This window comes from Ambystoma mexicanum, chromosome 3q (assembly GCF_040938575.1).
Source record: "Ambystoma mexicanum isolate Mex_15411 chromosome 3q, UKY_AmexF1_1, whole genome shotgun sequence".
In the NCBI taxonomy this organism is placed as follows: Eukaryota; Metazoa; Chordata; class Amphibia; order Caudata; family Ambystomatidae; genus Ambystoma; species Ambystoma mexicanum.
Window position 1 is genome coordinate 1,268,796,383 of NC_090926.1, and position 13,656 is coordinate 1,268,810,038.

A 13,656-nucleotide genomic window follows, 5' to 3' on the forward strand; every position below is an offset into this window, starting at 1 on the left:
TCCTCGCCTGCTCCAGCCTGCCCTCCATTCCTTGCCTGCTCCAGCCTGCCCTTCAGTCCTCGCCTGCTCCAGCCTGCCCTCCATTCCTTGCCTGCTCCAGCCTGCTCCAGCCTTATTCTACTGTTGTGCCCGCTACGGTCTTGCTCTTCTACCTTGCCTTCCAAGACCTACCTGCCTCCTCCAGTTTTTTGCATCCTCTGGAAACACCACAGCATTCCGTCCGCAATTCTATCTTGCTACACTGCTCCAACACTGCAAGAACCAGGAAGGTGCACTTTTGTGGCGTTGGGAGCTGGTCCACCTCTAACCCTGTTGACTCTAGGGGAAAGGGGTGTGCTGGTTTCTCGCGTTTCATATTCTTCAATCACCTGTCGGACAGCCTGGCGACCTCACCAAGAACAACTACCGGAAGCCCAGGTACTCAGCGCCCAAGAGACGCCATCTTTAACAGATTGAGACGCCTACCTACCGACTTCGAGATGGACGAGGCTCAAGATCTCCGGGAAGAGATGTGTGTTCTTCGGGCTGAAATGACAGCACTCCGTCAAGAGAACATTGGTCTAAGACAGATGGTGTCACAAGCCTCTGGGGTAGCGTCCCAAGGAGAAGGGGCTATGTCCCAGACTACGCCCATCAAGTTCGACGGCGACCCGAGACGAGTGGCAGAGTTTTGCAACCATTGCAGAATACATTTCCTGTTCAGAGCCTCTCATTTCAATTCCGATAAAGCCAAGATAGGATATATCCTGGGGAATCTGACTGGAAACGCCCTGGCCTGGGCCGCTCCATTGGTGTCTGCCAATAGCCCCATACTCAATGACTTTGCAGCTTTTGAAAAGGCATTTCTGGAGGTCTTTCAGTCACCTAATCTAGCCTCCGCAGCTCAGAATCAGTTGATGGAACTAAAACAGGGTGTTATGGATATTATAGCTTACATCGGCCGTTTCCGTCAGTTGGCAACTGACTCCCAGTGGCCTGAAATAACTCAAAAGACTTTGTTCCGAAGAGGTCTAAGAGAAGAGTACAAAGATGAATTGCTACACATCCCTGAACCTGATACCTTGCAACAATTAATTGAACAAGTGTTGCGAATAGACCATAGATTGGCAGAACGGAAGGGTGAGAGACGACGAGCTGAACGGCTGTTCACAAGACCACCCAACGTTCAAACTGGTAATTCCGGACTTTCGGATTCCGGCCCCGAACCCATGCAGTTGGGAGCCGTTAGGGGTCCGCTCTCGGAAGCTGAACGGAAACGCAGACGGAATCTAAGACTTTGCCTATACTGTGGGGCTGCTGGGCATTTCTTGGGTACTTGTCCTTTACGCCCACAAAGAAAGCCGGAAAACTAGTTGGCCTGTCGTCAGTTGGAAGGGCAACGACAGGTCCAGATTCGTATTCAGTCCTTTCCAGTTCCACCTTTTCATTTCAGCCCATGCAACCGGCTGTTTTACTGGTGGTGAGGATCAAGTTGTCATGGTTAAACAAGAAGACAGAGGTGCTGGGCTTACTAGATTGTGGAGCATCTGGGAACTATATAGACGAGACATTTGCAATTAGCCAAGGAATACCCTTGTTACCCCGGAGAAGTGTCTTGCCAGTCGAGGTCATCGATGGAACCCCTTTATCTTCCGGTCCAATCCGTCAACAAACCATGTGTCTTCATATGCAGATTAAAGAACATGGGGAAGAGATCGCCTTGGATGTTATCAAATCACCCTCTTATCCCGTGGTCTTGGGTTTACCTTGGCTTCTTCACCATAATCCGACCATCAATTGGGGAGCTCGCCTTTTGGATTTCACCTCCGCTCTCTGTCTCCAGGATTGCTGTTCGGCCGATGTGTCAGGAAAGGAGATTTCAACCATACCCCTCACGAGGGGTACTGGCTCTCCTGAACTTTGTGCTCTGTTGTCTGTCCCTCAGGAATATGCCGAATTCCAGCTAGTATTTTCTGAACCCGAAGACATACCACTGCCACCTCATCGTACATTTGACTGTACTATCGAATTGGTACCTGGTTCAGTAATACCTCATGGGAAGGTATACGCCTTGTCCCTTACTGAGAAGACAGTTCTTCAAGAATACTTGTCAGACTGTATTAGGAAGGGTTATATCACTCCCTCGAAATCACCAGCTGGATTCCCGCTATTCTTTGTGAAGAAGAAGGAAGGAACCTTACGACCCTGTATTGACTACCGTCAATTGAATGACATTACAAGAAAAGATAGGTATCCATTGCCATTGATTCGAAGCATCATGGAGTCCCTTCGAACTGCCCAGGTGTTTACTAAGTTGGATCTACGAGGCGCTTATCATTTAATAGGAATCAAAGAAGGAGACGAATGGAAGACGGCCTTTAAGACTCCTTTCGGGCATTACGAATACCGGGTAATGCCATTCGGTTTGTGCAATGCCCCGGCTGTCTTTCAGCGTTTTATGGATAGCGTTTTTTGTGATCTAATCGGGATATCAGTTTGGGTGTACCTCGATGATATCCTCATTTTTTCTGTCTCCCTGGAGCAACATGTAGAACACGTTCGAGAGGTACTTCGACGTTTGTCCCAGAACCACCTGTACGTTAAGGTTGAGAAGTGTTCTTTTCACCAGAAAAAGATGGAATTCCTGGGCTATGTGATCAGTGGCACTGGAATATTCATGGATCCGGCCAAGGTACAAGCCATTCAAGTTTGGACTCAACCTTCTGATATAAAGTCCCTACAACGATTTTTGGGGTTTGCTAATTTTTATCGGCAATTTATACCCCATTTTTCTCAACTCACGGCTCCCTTAACTCAACTAACTAGCAGTAAAACGCCTTTTTTCTGGAATACACAAGCAACCGAGGCTTTCAACGTCTTGAAACAAGCCTTTAGTACTGCTCCCATTTTGCGTCATCCTAATGACGAAGTGCCATACATAGTAGAAGCCGACGCTTCCGATCTTGCCGTGGGTGCAGTCCTTTTACAAATGGAACCAGAAACCGGTGTGGAACACCCTGTGGCATACTTTTCCCGCAAGCTCACGCCTAGCGAACAAAATTATGCAGTAATCGAGAAAGAACTCTTGGCAATAAAAACTGCATTCGAAGAGTGGAGACATCATCTCCTAGGAGGTCGGCATTCTGTGGAAGTACGTACAGACCACCGAAATTTGCAGTACTTAAAGTCTCTTCAGTGCCGTACCTCTCGCCAAGCCCGATGGGCTTTTTTTTTCTCCCACTATGACTTCCATATCACATACATCCCCAGTGCTCGCAATCTAAAGGCCGATGCCTTGTCCCGATCCTTGGAGGTAGAAGCAAGAAAGCAGTACAGGGAGGAGCCAATTATATCCCCAAAGCATTTCATATACACCTTATCACCCTATCTCCAGAAGATTCTACAAGACACTATTACCGATCCTGATCGGGAAGGCCTCATGAGGAATCCTCAGGTTATTGAAGAGAATGGACTACTTTTCTTCCGGAACAGGCTATATGTTCCCACAACCTCTCTTCGAGCTCTTGTGCTTCAGGGGTTTCACGACTCCCGAGTTGGTGGCATCGTGGTATCGGAGCAATTCGAGAAATAATATCCAGACAGTTCTGGTGGCCAGGTTGGGCCCATGATGTTGAACGTTACGTTAAGAGTTGTCCTGTGTGTGCCCAGGTGAAGATTCCTAGGAAGAGGCCCCTAGGGTTGCTTCATCCCACCGAGATTCCTCCCTACCCTTGGCACACCATGGCAGTTGATTTCATCGTAGAACTCCCTCCGTCTGAAGAATATACCTGCATTATGGTTGTTGTGGACTGCTTTTCCAAAGCAGCACATTTTGTTCCGTTCCTTAAAATACCAACCGCTACTCAGATGGCATCGGCATTTCTTCTGGAGATATACAGGTTACACGGACTGCCGCAAAAAATCATATCCGACCGAGGGTCTCAATTCCTGTCATCTTTCTGGCGTCAATTGTGCAGTCATCTCGGCATCCATCGTGCACTCAGTTCTGGTTATCATCCTCATACCAACGGCCAGACTGAGAGGACTAACCAGACTCTGGAACAATATCTTCGCTGTTTTGCCAATGCCACTCAATCTAACTGGAAGTCCCATCTGGTTTTTGCTGAGGTCTCCTATAACAACACTGTTCATTCAGCTACGGGCCTGAGTCCGTTTTTCTGTTTGTCTGGCTTACATCCTAAATTGGTACCCTTTTGTCCTGTACCTTCTAGTACGGTTCCCTCCGCTGATTGGCTCATCACTTCCATTCAGGATCAACACTCCTTGGCTCACAGTACTTTGGCGGAGGTGCAGGCACGGATGAAGCGACAGGCTGATAAGGGAAGGACACCTGAACCTGCTTTCCAGGTTGGGGATCTAGTTTGGTTGTTCTCCAAACATCTCCCCATTCGTAATTTACCCACCAAATTGGCTCCCCGATACTTTGGCCCTTTCAGGATCACTAAACGCCTGTCTTCTGTGGCTTTCCGTTTGCAATTGCCTCAAACTTGGCGGGTGCATCCGGTTTTTCACGTCTCCCTGTTGAAACCATATGTGGTGGACACGTTTGGCCGCTCTGCCCCTCGTCCCGCACCTGTTGTTGTCCAGGGGTCTCCCGAATTCGAGGTACAGGAAATTTGCGATTCTCGCATCAGGCGAGGGGTACTCCAGTATTTGGTGGACTGGAAGGGCTACCCAGCCTGTGATAGAACTTGGGAACCACGCAGTTATGTGCATGCCCCCCGCCTGATCCATGATTTCTATCGCCGCTTTCCGTGGAAACCTGGGGCTCCTGGGCTTTCTGGGAGGGGGCATAGTGTCACCACCTCCACCTCACTTACCTGTCGGAGGGGGCGCGGTTATGGGTTCCGACGCGCCCCATCCTGGCGCTGTTATCCCCGATACCGGTTGGGGGGTCCGCGGTTGTCCGCGACACCCGGCGCTTCCGGGGTTTCTGTGTCCCGGGGCCTGCGCATGCGCGGAAGACCGCGTCTTGGTCTTCACGCATGCGCAGTCCTCGAGGCGCTTGGGAAGCCACAAGCTTGCTTCCCAAGCCTCGTTTCGGACGCGGCAGCACTCGGGGATAACACGGCTTGCGTTCCAAGCCTCCCGAGTGCTGCCGGTCTTATTTAAGGCGCATGATCCTGAAGCTCACCGCGTCTCAATGCGGTTTGTTTCACGGATCGTGTCTTCGCTCCAGAAGCCTCGCTGCTTCAGCTCCAGTCCTTGCCAGCTCCAGCTTGCTCTCCTGTCCTCACCTGCTCCAGCCTGCCCTTCAGTCCTTGCCTGCTCCAGCCTGCCCTTCAGTCCTCGCCTGCTCCAGCCTGCCCTCCATTCCTTGCCTGCTCCAGCCTGCCCTTCAGTCCTCGCCTGCTCCAGCCTGCCCTCCAGTCCTTGCCTGCTCCAGCCTGCTCCAGCCTTGTTCTACTGTTGTGCCCGCTACGGTCTTGCTCTTCTACCTTGCCTTCCAAGACCTGCCTGCCTCCTCCAGTTTTTTGCATCCTCTGGAAACACCACAGCATTCCGTCCGCAATTCTATCTTGCTACACTGCTCCAACACTGAAAGAACCAGGAAGGTGCACTTTTGTGGCGTTGGGAGCTGGTCCACCTCTAACCCTGTTGACTCTAGGGGAAAGGGGTGTGCTGGTTTCTCGCGTTTCATATTCTTCAATCACCTGTCGGACAGCCTGGCGACCTCACCAAGAACAACTACCGGAAGCCCAGGTACTCAGCGCCCAAGAGACGCCATCTTTAACAAATACTCTCATCACCAATATCCCATTCTCGTCGCCAATGTTGGGATATAAACCACAGACAGGTGGGTGGGTTTATATCATCCTTATTTAAGTTAAACTGGAATAGACGCCCAGCACAGCTTCTCCCTCAGCCACTCTCCACCAACTGCTGTGCTTGGTACCCAAAACATATGATACATTATATATGATACATTCCATATTCCAACAGCACACTCCTTACATAGTAAACTAAATCATAACATGAACGTTGGTGACGTAGGGGTAAGGTATGGGCCGGTGCGGGAGGGACGCCCGCATTACGTAGGTCCTACCGCTTCAAAATTTCTTCAAGTGACAGCTATCTTTGACAGTGTAAACAGAAAGAACATTGCTCAATGACCTCTCTCATAGTCCACCTTATAGGCTAGTCAGATAGAAACTAGATCAATTTGGGTAAGTTGTCCAATTCATTTACCCACAGTACATATGTGTTGACAAAAAGATTTGTCGTGCCAGATAAATACAGGTGTTAAAAACACATTTTAATCAGCAATTAAATTCAATACATAGTGTGGTATATACTTTCCACAAGACATTACCACCTTTCAAATATATAAAAAAACTTTGTACGTTTAAGAAAGACAATTTAGAAAAAACAAATCCAGAGTAATGGCACGATGGTGCCAATTGTGGCTAAGGTTAGTAAGTGACAAATACAATTATGCATAGACATAAGATGTTATTACCAATATCTATTTTAGCAGAGGAGCAAACTATCAGTGTTCAAACAGAAATTACACAAATGTTTTGTGTAAAAAGACAACGTGGTTTAAAGTGTCTTGGGGATGTCTACATATGTTTCGGCTGAACAGAATTTCGTGAACACCTTCCCTGGTGTTCTGCTGTTATTGTTAAAAGCCCTCTTCAGGACAGTGCGTTGTTTTCGAAAATTGCCAGTACGTTCAATGCTCCTGTCTCCGTTTGGTTGGAATCGAAAAGGAGACTCTAAAGAAAGAAAATAAATTGGAGTCTTTTTTTAATGAATTGACCCGGATTGTGCAAAGTTTAAAAAACAGAGTGATTTTGACACACTATTTTAGGCAAAATGTATATGTGATCGGGCTGTTTGCATGCCCTATGTGAGCAGTTTCACTGACCTTTTGATCTTGAATTGGTTGGACTAAAGTATTTAATGGTTTTTTTCAGGCCGTAACTTCCTGTTTCATGATTTGTAAATTTGGACAATTTATCCACTTAGTAACTTCGAATCTGTTTCTCAATAATTCGGGTAACAGAGGTGTTTTTGCATTTTTCAATTTCAGGCTATGGATCTATTGTGGCATAGACAGAGGGGAGAAGGAAGAAGACACATAGTTGTCCGATACATTTTTGAAAACTTTTTGTTTAGTTTTTTCAGAACTGGTTTCTTTTGCAGAGATGTGTTAGTTAACATACCTCCTTGCCGAGGCTTCTTCACAGCTTTTTTATGCTGTTTTTTGTTTTAGAAGGAGATTCAAAGGGCCCACAAACATCGACTTCAACTTTATGAACTCATCTGCCTGAAAAAAACACAAAACAAACGGGCAAGCTTGTAATTATATTCGTCCCCGACGGAAGAGAGTTACCATTATTATGCATGTCTCACTGGCCAACTACGTTTGTTGCTCAGTATTCGCTGACTGAATTCTATATTGGCAATGTAGGCGGCCATGGTGCTGCAGCGTTTGTTTACCTGCTGGTTGCTCTCGTTTTCAATTTTCATGCGTGGGCGTCTTTCAGGTCTTCGTTCGCGTATACCTTCTTGGTCAAATACTACGGAAAAGCCGCAGGTTGTTTCTTGCCGTGTTTATATGGTCATGTGATCATGTGTATGCGTGATGATGCACAATTTTGCAACGTGGTCTAGTGCGTCGTCAAGCTTGTGTAATTAAAAGGCGTTGCAAGCGCTGTATATTGAATGCATCTCAGGGCCGCCATCTTGAAGTGGTGTGCGCGGACATGAGTGCATATTGGAATGATACTTCACTTCATAGTTGGTGGATGATGCAATCATCAGATTGTTAATTACTGAATTATTCAGATGTATATTCTCGTGTTATCGGATTTCGCAATTATGGAAAAAAAAATTCCGCAGTGAGATGTATTCTAAGCCTTGCATATTTCTCCGAATTATTTAATGTGCGTCGTTTTTGATGCCCCATGCTTAGTTGCTTGAATTTTTAATGCAAGCACTGGTTAATTCAATAATGCAATCCAGTGAGCCTATTCCAGGTGTTGTATGCATCAGCTGGATTAGTGAGGGAGATCTAGGCGTTAGAAAAAGATGCCCCATTCGACTGCAGAGTTTAGACCGTTCTTGACAGTGTCTAAGTCGAAAATCCACTTTTGTTCACTCTTACGCAGGGCCATGTCTCTGTTTCCCCCTCTCTTAGGTGCTTGAGATGTTTGGATGATAAACCAGAACATTTCACTTGGTTTATGTTTTAACTTCACATAGTGAGCCACTAGAGGTTTATTAGGTGTTTGATTTCTGATGTTACATCTGTGTTCTCCGATCCTGGTTTTAATTTGTCTTTTCGTTTTGCCAATATACAGTAATTGGCACGGTCATTGGATGGCATAAATGACACATTGTGAACAACAGTTTGTGAAAGTTTTAAACACCCAGGGTTTTCCCTTCAGTTGAATACTCTTCATATTGTTGGTTAGAGAGCAGACTGAACAGTTGCCGCATCTAAAATGTCCTGTAACAGCTGGAAAGTCCCACAATGTTCTTTGCATGTTGGTTTTTTTGTTTTCTTTGGGATATTTATGTACAAGATTATCTCGTAGATTGTTTTGTCTTTTAAAGGCAAACCTCGGTGGTGCTGGTGAAAAATCCTCTGTTTTAATGATATGCCAATTTTTCAAAATTAATTTTCGTAAATTGTAGCTTATCGGACTGAAGGTTGTAACGGAGGTTATTTTTTCTGTGGTAAACATGCCTCGCGATTTTGGTTCTTAGCCCTCTTATAAGCCACATTAATTTGTTTTTTAGGGTATCCTCGTTGTTTGAGTCGTTGTTTGAGTTGCTTCCCATGTATTTCATAGTCTTCCAGACGGGTGCAGTTTCTTCGGACTCTTAGGAATTGTCCTATCGGAAGATTTGATTTTAGACTCACCGGGTGAAAACTTTGGTACTCTAGCAGAGTATTTTTTGTCAGTTTTTGTGGTGATTAAGGTGCCATTGTTTTGTGTCCTGATTTCTAGGTCCAAGAAAGGAATGACTTCAGTATTATGAGCCATTGTGAAATCGATGTTTTGATTACATTGGTTTAGCCATTGGTGGAAATCCTCAAGGAGGGAAACTGAACCCCTCCATACCATGAAACAGTCATCAATATATCTGTGCCAAGCTTTTATATCTAATGAATATGGGTTGTTGTTGTGATAAATTGAGTTAGTTTCCACATGGTCCATATATAGGTTGGCTATCTCTGGTGCAAATGTTGCACCCATACTTGTTCCGTGTTTTTGATTGTAGAAAGTCTCCTCATACAGGAAATAATTTTCTGTAAGGGCTAACCTGGCGCATTCCAGGATGAAGGCGGTGGGCACCGTTTTGTTGCTTATATTCCGTTGATTCAAATATTGTTCAAGGATTTGGAGACACTCTACTTGCGGGATACTAGTGTATAGGGCCACTACATCTAGCGTGACCAGAATATCGCCATTTTAAATTTGAATGTTTTCCAAAGTGTTGATCATGCTGGTAGTATCCTTGATGTAGGATTTCATTTTCAGGACCCATGGTCTTAGGAACCAATCAACATATATGGACAGAGGATAGATCATGATGAAAAAATGTTCCTCATTAATTCCAATCCCAGGATCCGAGCCTTCTATCTGTTGCCAAAGGTGCACAAACACAGTGAAAAACAGTGAAAAACCACCAGGAAGACCGATTGTGTCAGCAATAGACTCCATTTTGGAACCTCTGTCCATATATGTTGATTGGTTCCTAAGACCATGTTGATTGGTTCCTAAGACCATATTTGAATATAAATGTCGAATGTCTTGGCTATACAAAAAAAAGACTAGTGGTAGAGTTTTTTGCTCCCTATGGTGTCATTTTGTGTCCCACTTCCTAGGCAACATGGGGCATATTTGCTGCTTGCAAGGCTTGGGGATGTCCCATTTGGACGCCGCACTCAAGAGTGCCCTAAGCCTTTTGCAATTAAATCTTCACAACCCGGGGTAGCAAGGGAGACCGCAGGAGTCGCAGCTGTGACCCCTAGTGACTCCCAAATGACATCCTTGACTGCTTTGGGAGTCTATCATAGGTGAGGATTCCATCGGAGGAGGTAACCCATTAGAAGGAGAAAATACTTACTAGTAATGTTCTGTCTATTCTCCCACAGATTCCTCATCTTGATAGACTCCCAAAGTAGTAACCATACTGGAAGAGGGTTGGAAGTCAAACCAAAAAACTCTGGAGGGCTGCTCTACCAAAGCCTGTATCAACCACATGGGCCAAGTTCAAGCTGTAATGCTTGGCAAGCGAGTGAAGAGAAGACTTTGTTTCTGCACGACAAATGTCTCTAGCAAATACTCTCCTCTGAAGAGCCAAGGAGGTTGAGATCCCTCTGGTAGAGTGGGCTCAAAGTCTTGCTGGAACCTCCTTACCCATGGCCTGGTGAGATTCAGAAATGCATAGCACTATCCAGCGATGGGTAACTCATTTAATAACTGCTCGCCCCAAGCAGGATTGCAAAAATGCAATGAACAACTGTTCATCCCTCCTGAAAGAGCCCGTTCTAGCCAGAATAAATCTCAGCGCCATCTTGGGATCCAATCTGTGGACCCTCTCCTCGTCCTTTGAAGACTGTGGTGGAGGCTAAAACACAGAGAGATCGATGTTCTGGGCCAGATGAAATTCTGATACCACTTTTGGTAAAACCTGTGTGCGTACTTTCAGGGATACCTGCTCTTTAAAAACTTCAGCAAAAGGCTTTACTGGAGAGTGCCTGCAATTCACTGACCCTCCTAGTGACGGAATTGCTATCAAAAAAGCTGTCTTCAATGTGACCAGTCTGATGGGAGCTGAATTTGAAGGCTTCAATGGAGCCGCCATCAGGAAGTTGAGAACCAAGTTCAGATCCCACTCGGACCACAAAATGCAAAGGATGGAAAGAATTAACTAGGCCCTTCAAAAACGAGCCACCACAGGGATGGTAAAGAAAGAACATTGTTCTGGCGTCCTTTTAAAAATGGAAAGAACCACCAGATACCACTTCACCATGCACACTTGTAGGCCTGATTTGGCTAAGGCCAACAAAAACTCCATCACGAGGAGGTGGGACATGACTAGGGTCCTCTCCTTTTGCCTTGCACGAAGTCACAAACTTACATAAAGAGACTTAGTGGACAGTCTATGTACAGTCAAAAGCACCTCTAGCACCTCTTCATCAAAGTCCCAGTCCCAGCATCTCAATCTCTCAAGAGCCAAACTTGAAGGCTCAGAGGGTCCAGGTTCGGGTGAAGCACATTGCCTCCCACCGATGACAAGTGGTCCAGCCTCTGAGGAAGCCGGAGAGGCGGACATATGCCAGTTCCAGGAGATCCGGGTACCACGTTCTCCTCACCAAGCCTGGAGCGATTAGGATCAGGTGAGCCCTGAATCTCTGCAACCTCCTGAGACCCACATTTTGACTGGTATAGGCAAAAATACATAATGGAGCATGAAGAACCACTCTATCAAGAATGCGTCACCCAATGCCAACCTGGGGGTAAATCCCTCGAACACAGCTGCAGCTGCTTGTACTTCGTGTTGTTCTTCGTCACAAGTAAACCACCATTGGATGAAAATCTCTGTAAGGACCTCCAGGCATAGCTCTCAATCGTGGGAGATCAAGACATGCCTGTATTTCTTTGTGAGTTCTGTATCCACAGCTGGCATGTAGCAATCCCTTTGCCCAATGCGGTAATGAGGTCAAAGATAGCCGCTTTAAAAAGCAATGCCCTTTCTGTTTGCTGTCCCTTATTTACGAGGTCTGTTATTTCATAGGCAGATATGGGTTTGGCAGGGGTGCCTAGACCCAAGGCCTCTACCATTCTCTCCACAGTCCTTCTGTACTTTACATTAGGGTGATCATAAGGAGCGGCATGATGCAGATCCAGGTCAGGAGACATGTCTAGCCCACTTGTGTTATGCAATCCTTTGGCCAGAACAAGCAAATCCACTTGGTCAGAGAAAAAATTGTCTCCTACAGTCACTCTGCCCAGAGACTCAAAGCCAAAAGACACTTGTCCTCTTTCTTGTCGTAAATCGAGCTCATTGAGTCAAAACACAGAATGGGATTCGGGGATAAAGGGACGTCCAACTTTTGGCGATGGCATTGTTCCTACCAGGCCTATTGGTGTGGGTACCTTAGGGACCTTCGGCACTAGAGCCTAAACATCTGGAGTATTTGCTCCTTGAATGCCTCCCACTCTTCCTTCGACGCGTCGGGGATTGGGCAGATCTTACTGCGTTCCTCTGATGAATAGGAGTTGTCTGGGTCAATGGCTTTGTTTCTTCTTATGGGAGGATGAGAAGGATGAATGACTTTGTGAATGACAATGCTTCTTTGCCTTCTTATGTTGCATGCCCTCCTTTTTAGGCGTGGGGCCTTCAGTCTCATCGACGGAGGCCACTCGAGCGGTAATTTAGTCCATCGCTCCCTAAGAGATTTCGGGTTCGTTTACTGACACAAACCGCACTTTTCGACATTGTGAACTTTTCCCAGACATCACACGCAGATGGCGTGTGAGTCAGTGACTGACATATTTGAGTTGCAGTCCTGGCAACGCTTGAATCCCAAAGCCTTATGGGTGGACATATTGTAGAATGTCGAATCGAAAATGTTCTCTTAGGAGAACATTTCAAAAAGCAGCGCTCTGAGCACTGGGAATAAAGGAACTGAGGTACGGGGTGCTGTAACAGAATATATATACATCAGACATCTCATCCAGAACTGACGAGTGGCACGGCTTAGTCAAGAGGGGTCGACGGTCGATATCGAATCGTACTATGCCTTGTGTTGAATACGTTTCCGAGCAGTTGGTGCTGGAAGGATGTCCAATGAGGAATCTGTGGGATATAGCAATTCATTGAAGAACACATTGCTTACCTCTCAGTAATGTTCTTTCTGATGGATGTTCCTCCCAGGGATTCCTCATCACCCTCCCGGCCTTCTTGGCACATAGCTAGTACACCTTGGTCCTATGGTCCCTCAGCGCCAGAGTGCTAGGGAAAAAGGGTGGAACTAAGGACACAGGCCGCACCGCCTCTATATATACTGTTGCCATCGTCATGTCAGTAGTGGGACAAATAGGCGCCGGAAAGAGCCTATGCACTGGGAGATAGATAGTCAAGATGAGGAATTCATAGAAGGAACATCCATCAGAAAGAACATTACAGATGTGTCAGTAATTTGTTCTTCTTCACCAGGAACAGCATAAGAAACAAATAATTGATTCCAAGATCTAACATTTTATATTTTGTCCTTCTAATATCATATACATTTCTGTACCTCCAAACTATGAAGAGATTTTTCTTCTGGTGTGAAAGCATTGGGAAATAAACATAGTAAGTGGATCTGTGGACATCTGATGGCATTTTACACAAAAACAATGCCATGCGTAAACCTGGTGGAGGAAGGATAGCAAGGACATCCCCATAACCAGAAAACTCTGAAGGACAACTCTGCCAAAGCAAGCATCCTTCGTAAAATTAAATTGAGATTATTTTTTGCATCACAAATTGAGGAGTCAGAATGGGAAGAAGTGGATGATAAATTGGAGATGAAACCAAAAAGTACCTTTGATCAGCCTATTGATAGCCCTGTACTGAATATGTTTAAATTGAAGGTTGAGGCTGATTTGAAGAAGATCAATTACTATTCGAGGGCCCCAGTCAATT

General features: G+C 45.9%; 1 protein-coding gene across 17 annotated transcripts in view; it reads right to left on the reverse strand.

Annotated features, from left to right (window-relative positions):
• The window catches only part of CACNA1A (calcium voltage-gated channel subunit alpha1 A), a 2,932,691-nt gene that overhangs the window by 96,684 nt on the left and 2,822,351 nt on the right, over positions 1–13,656 (reverse strand). The window contains exon 48 of one of the 17 annotated variants that reach the window (XM_069604319.1): positions 6,368–6,719. The exons of the other annotated variants lie outside the window; for them this stretch is intronic. Within the exon in view, the coding sequence (XP_069460420.1) occupies positions 6,639–6,719 (81 nt within the window). The 3' untranslated portion in view covers positions 6,368–6,638. Of the gene's footprint in view, positions 1–6,367; positions 6,720–13,656 lie in introns of those variants that run through there. 17 annotated transcript variants of the gene reach the window in all.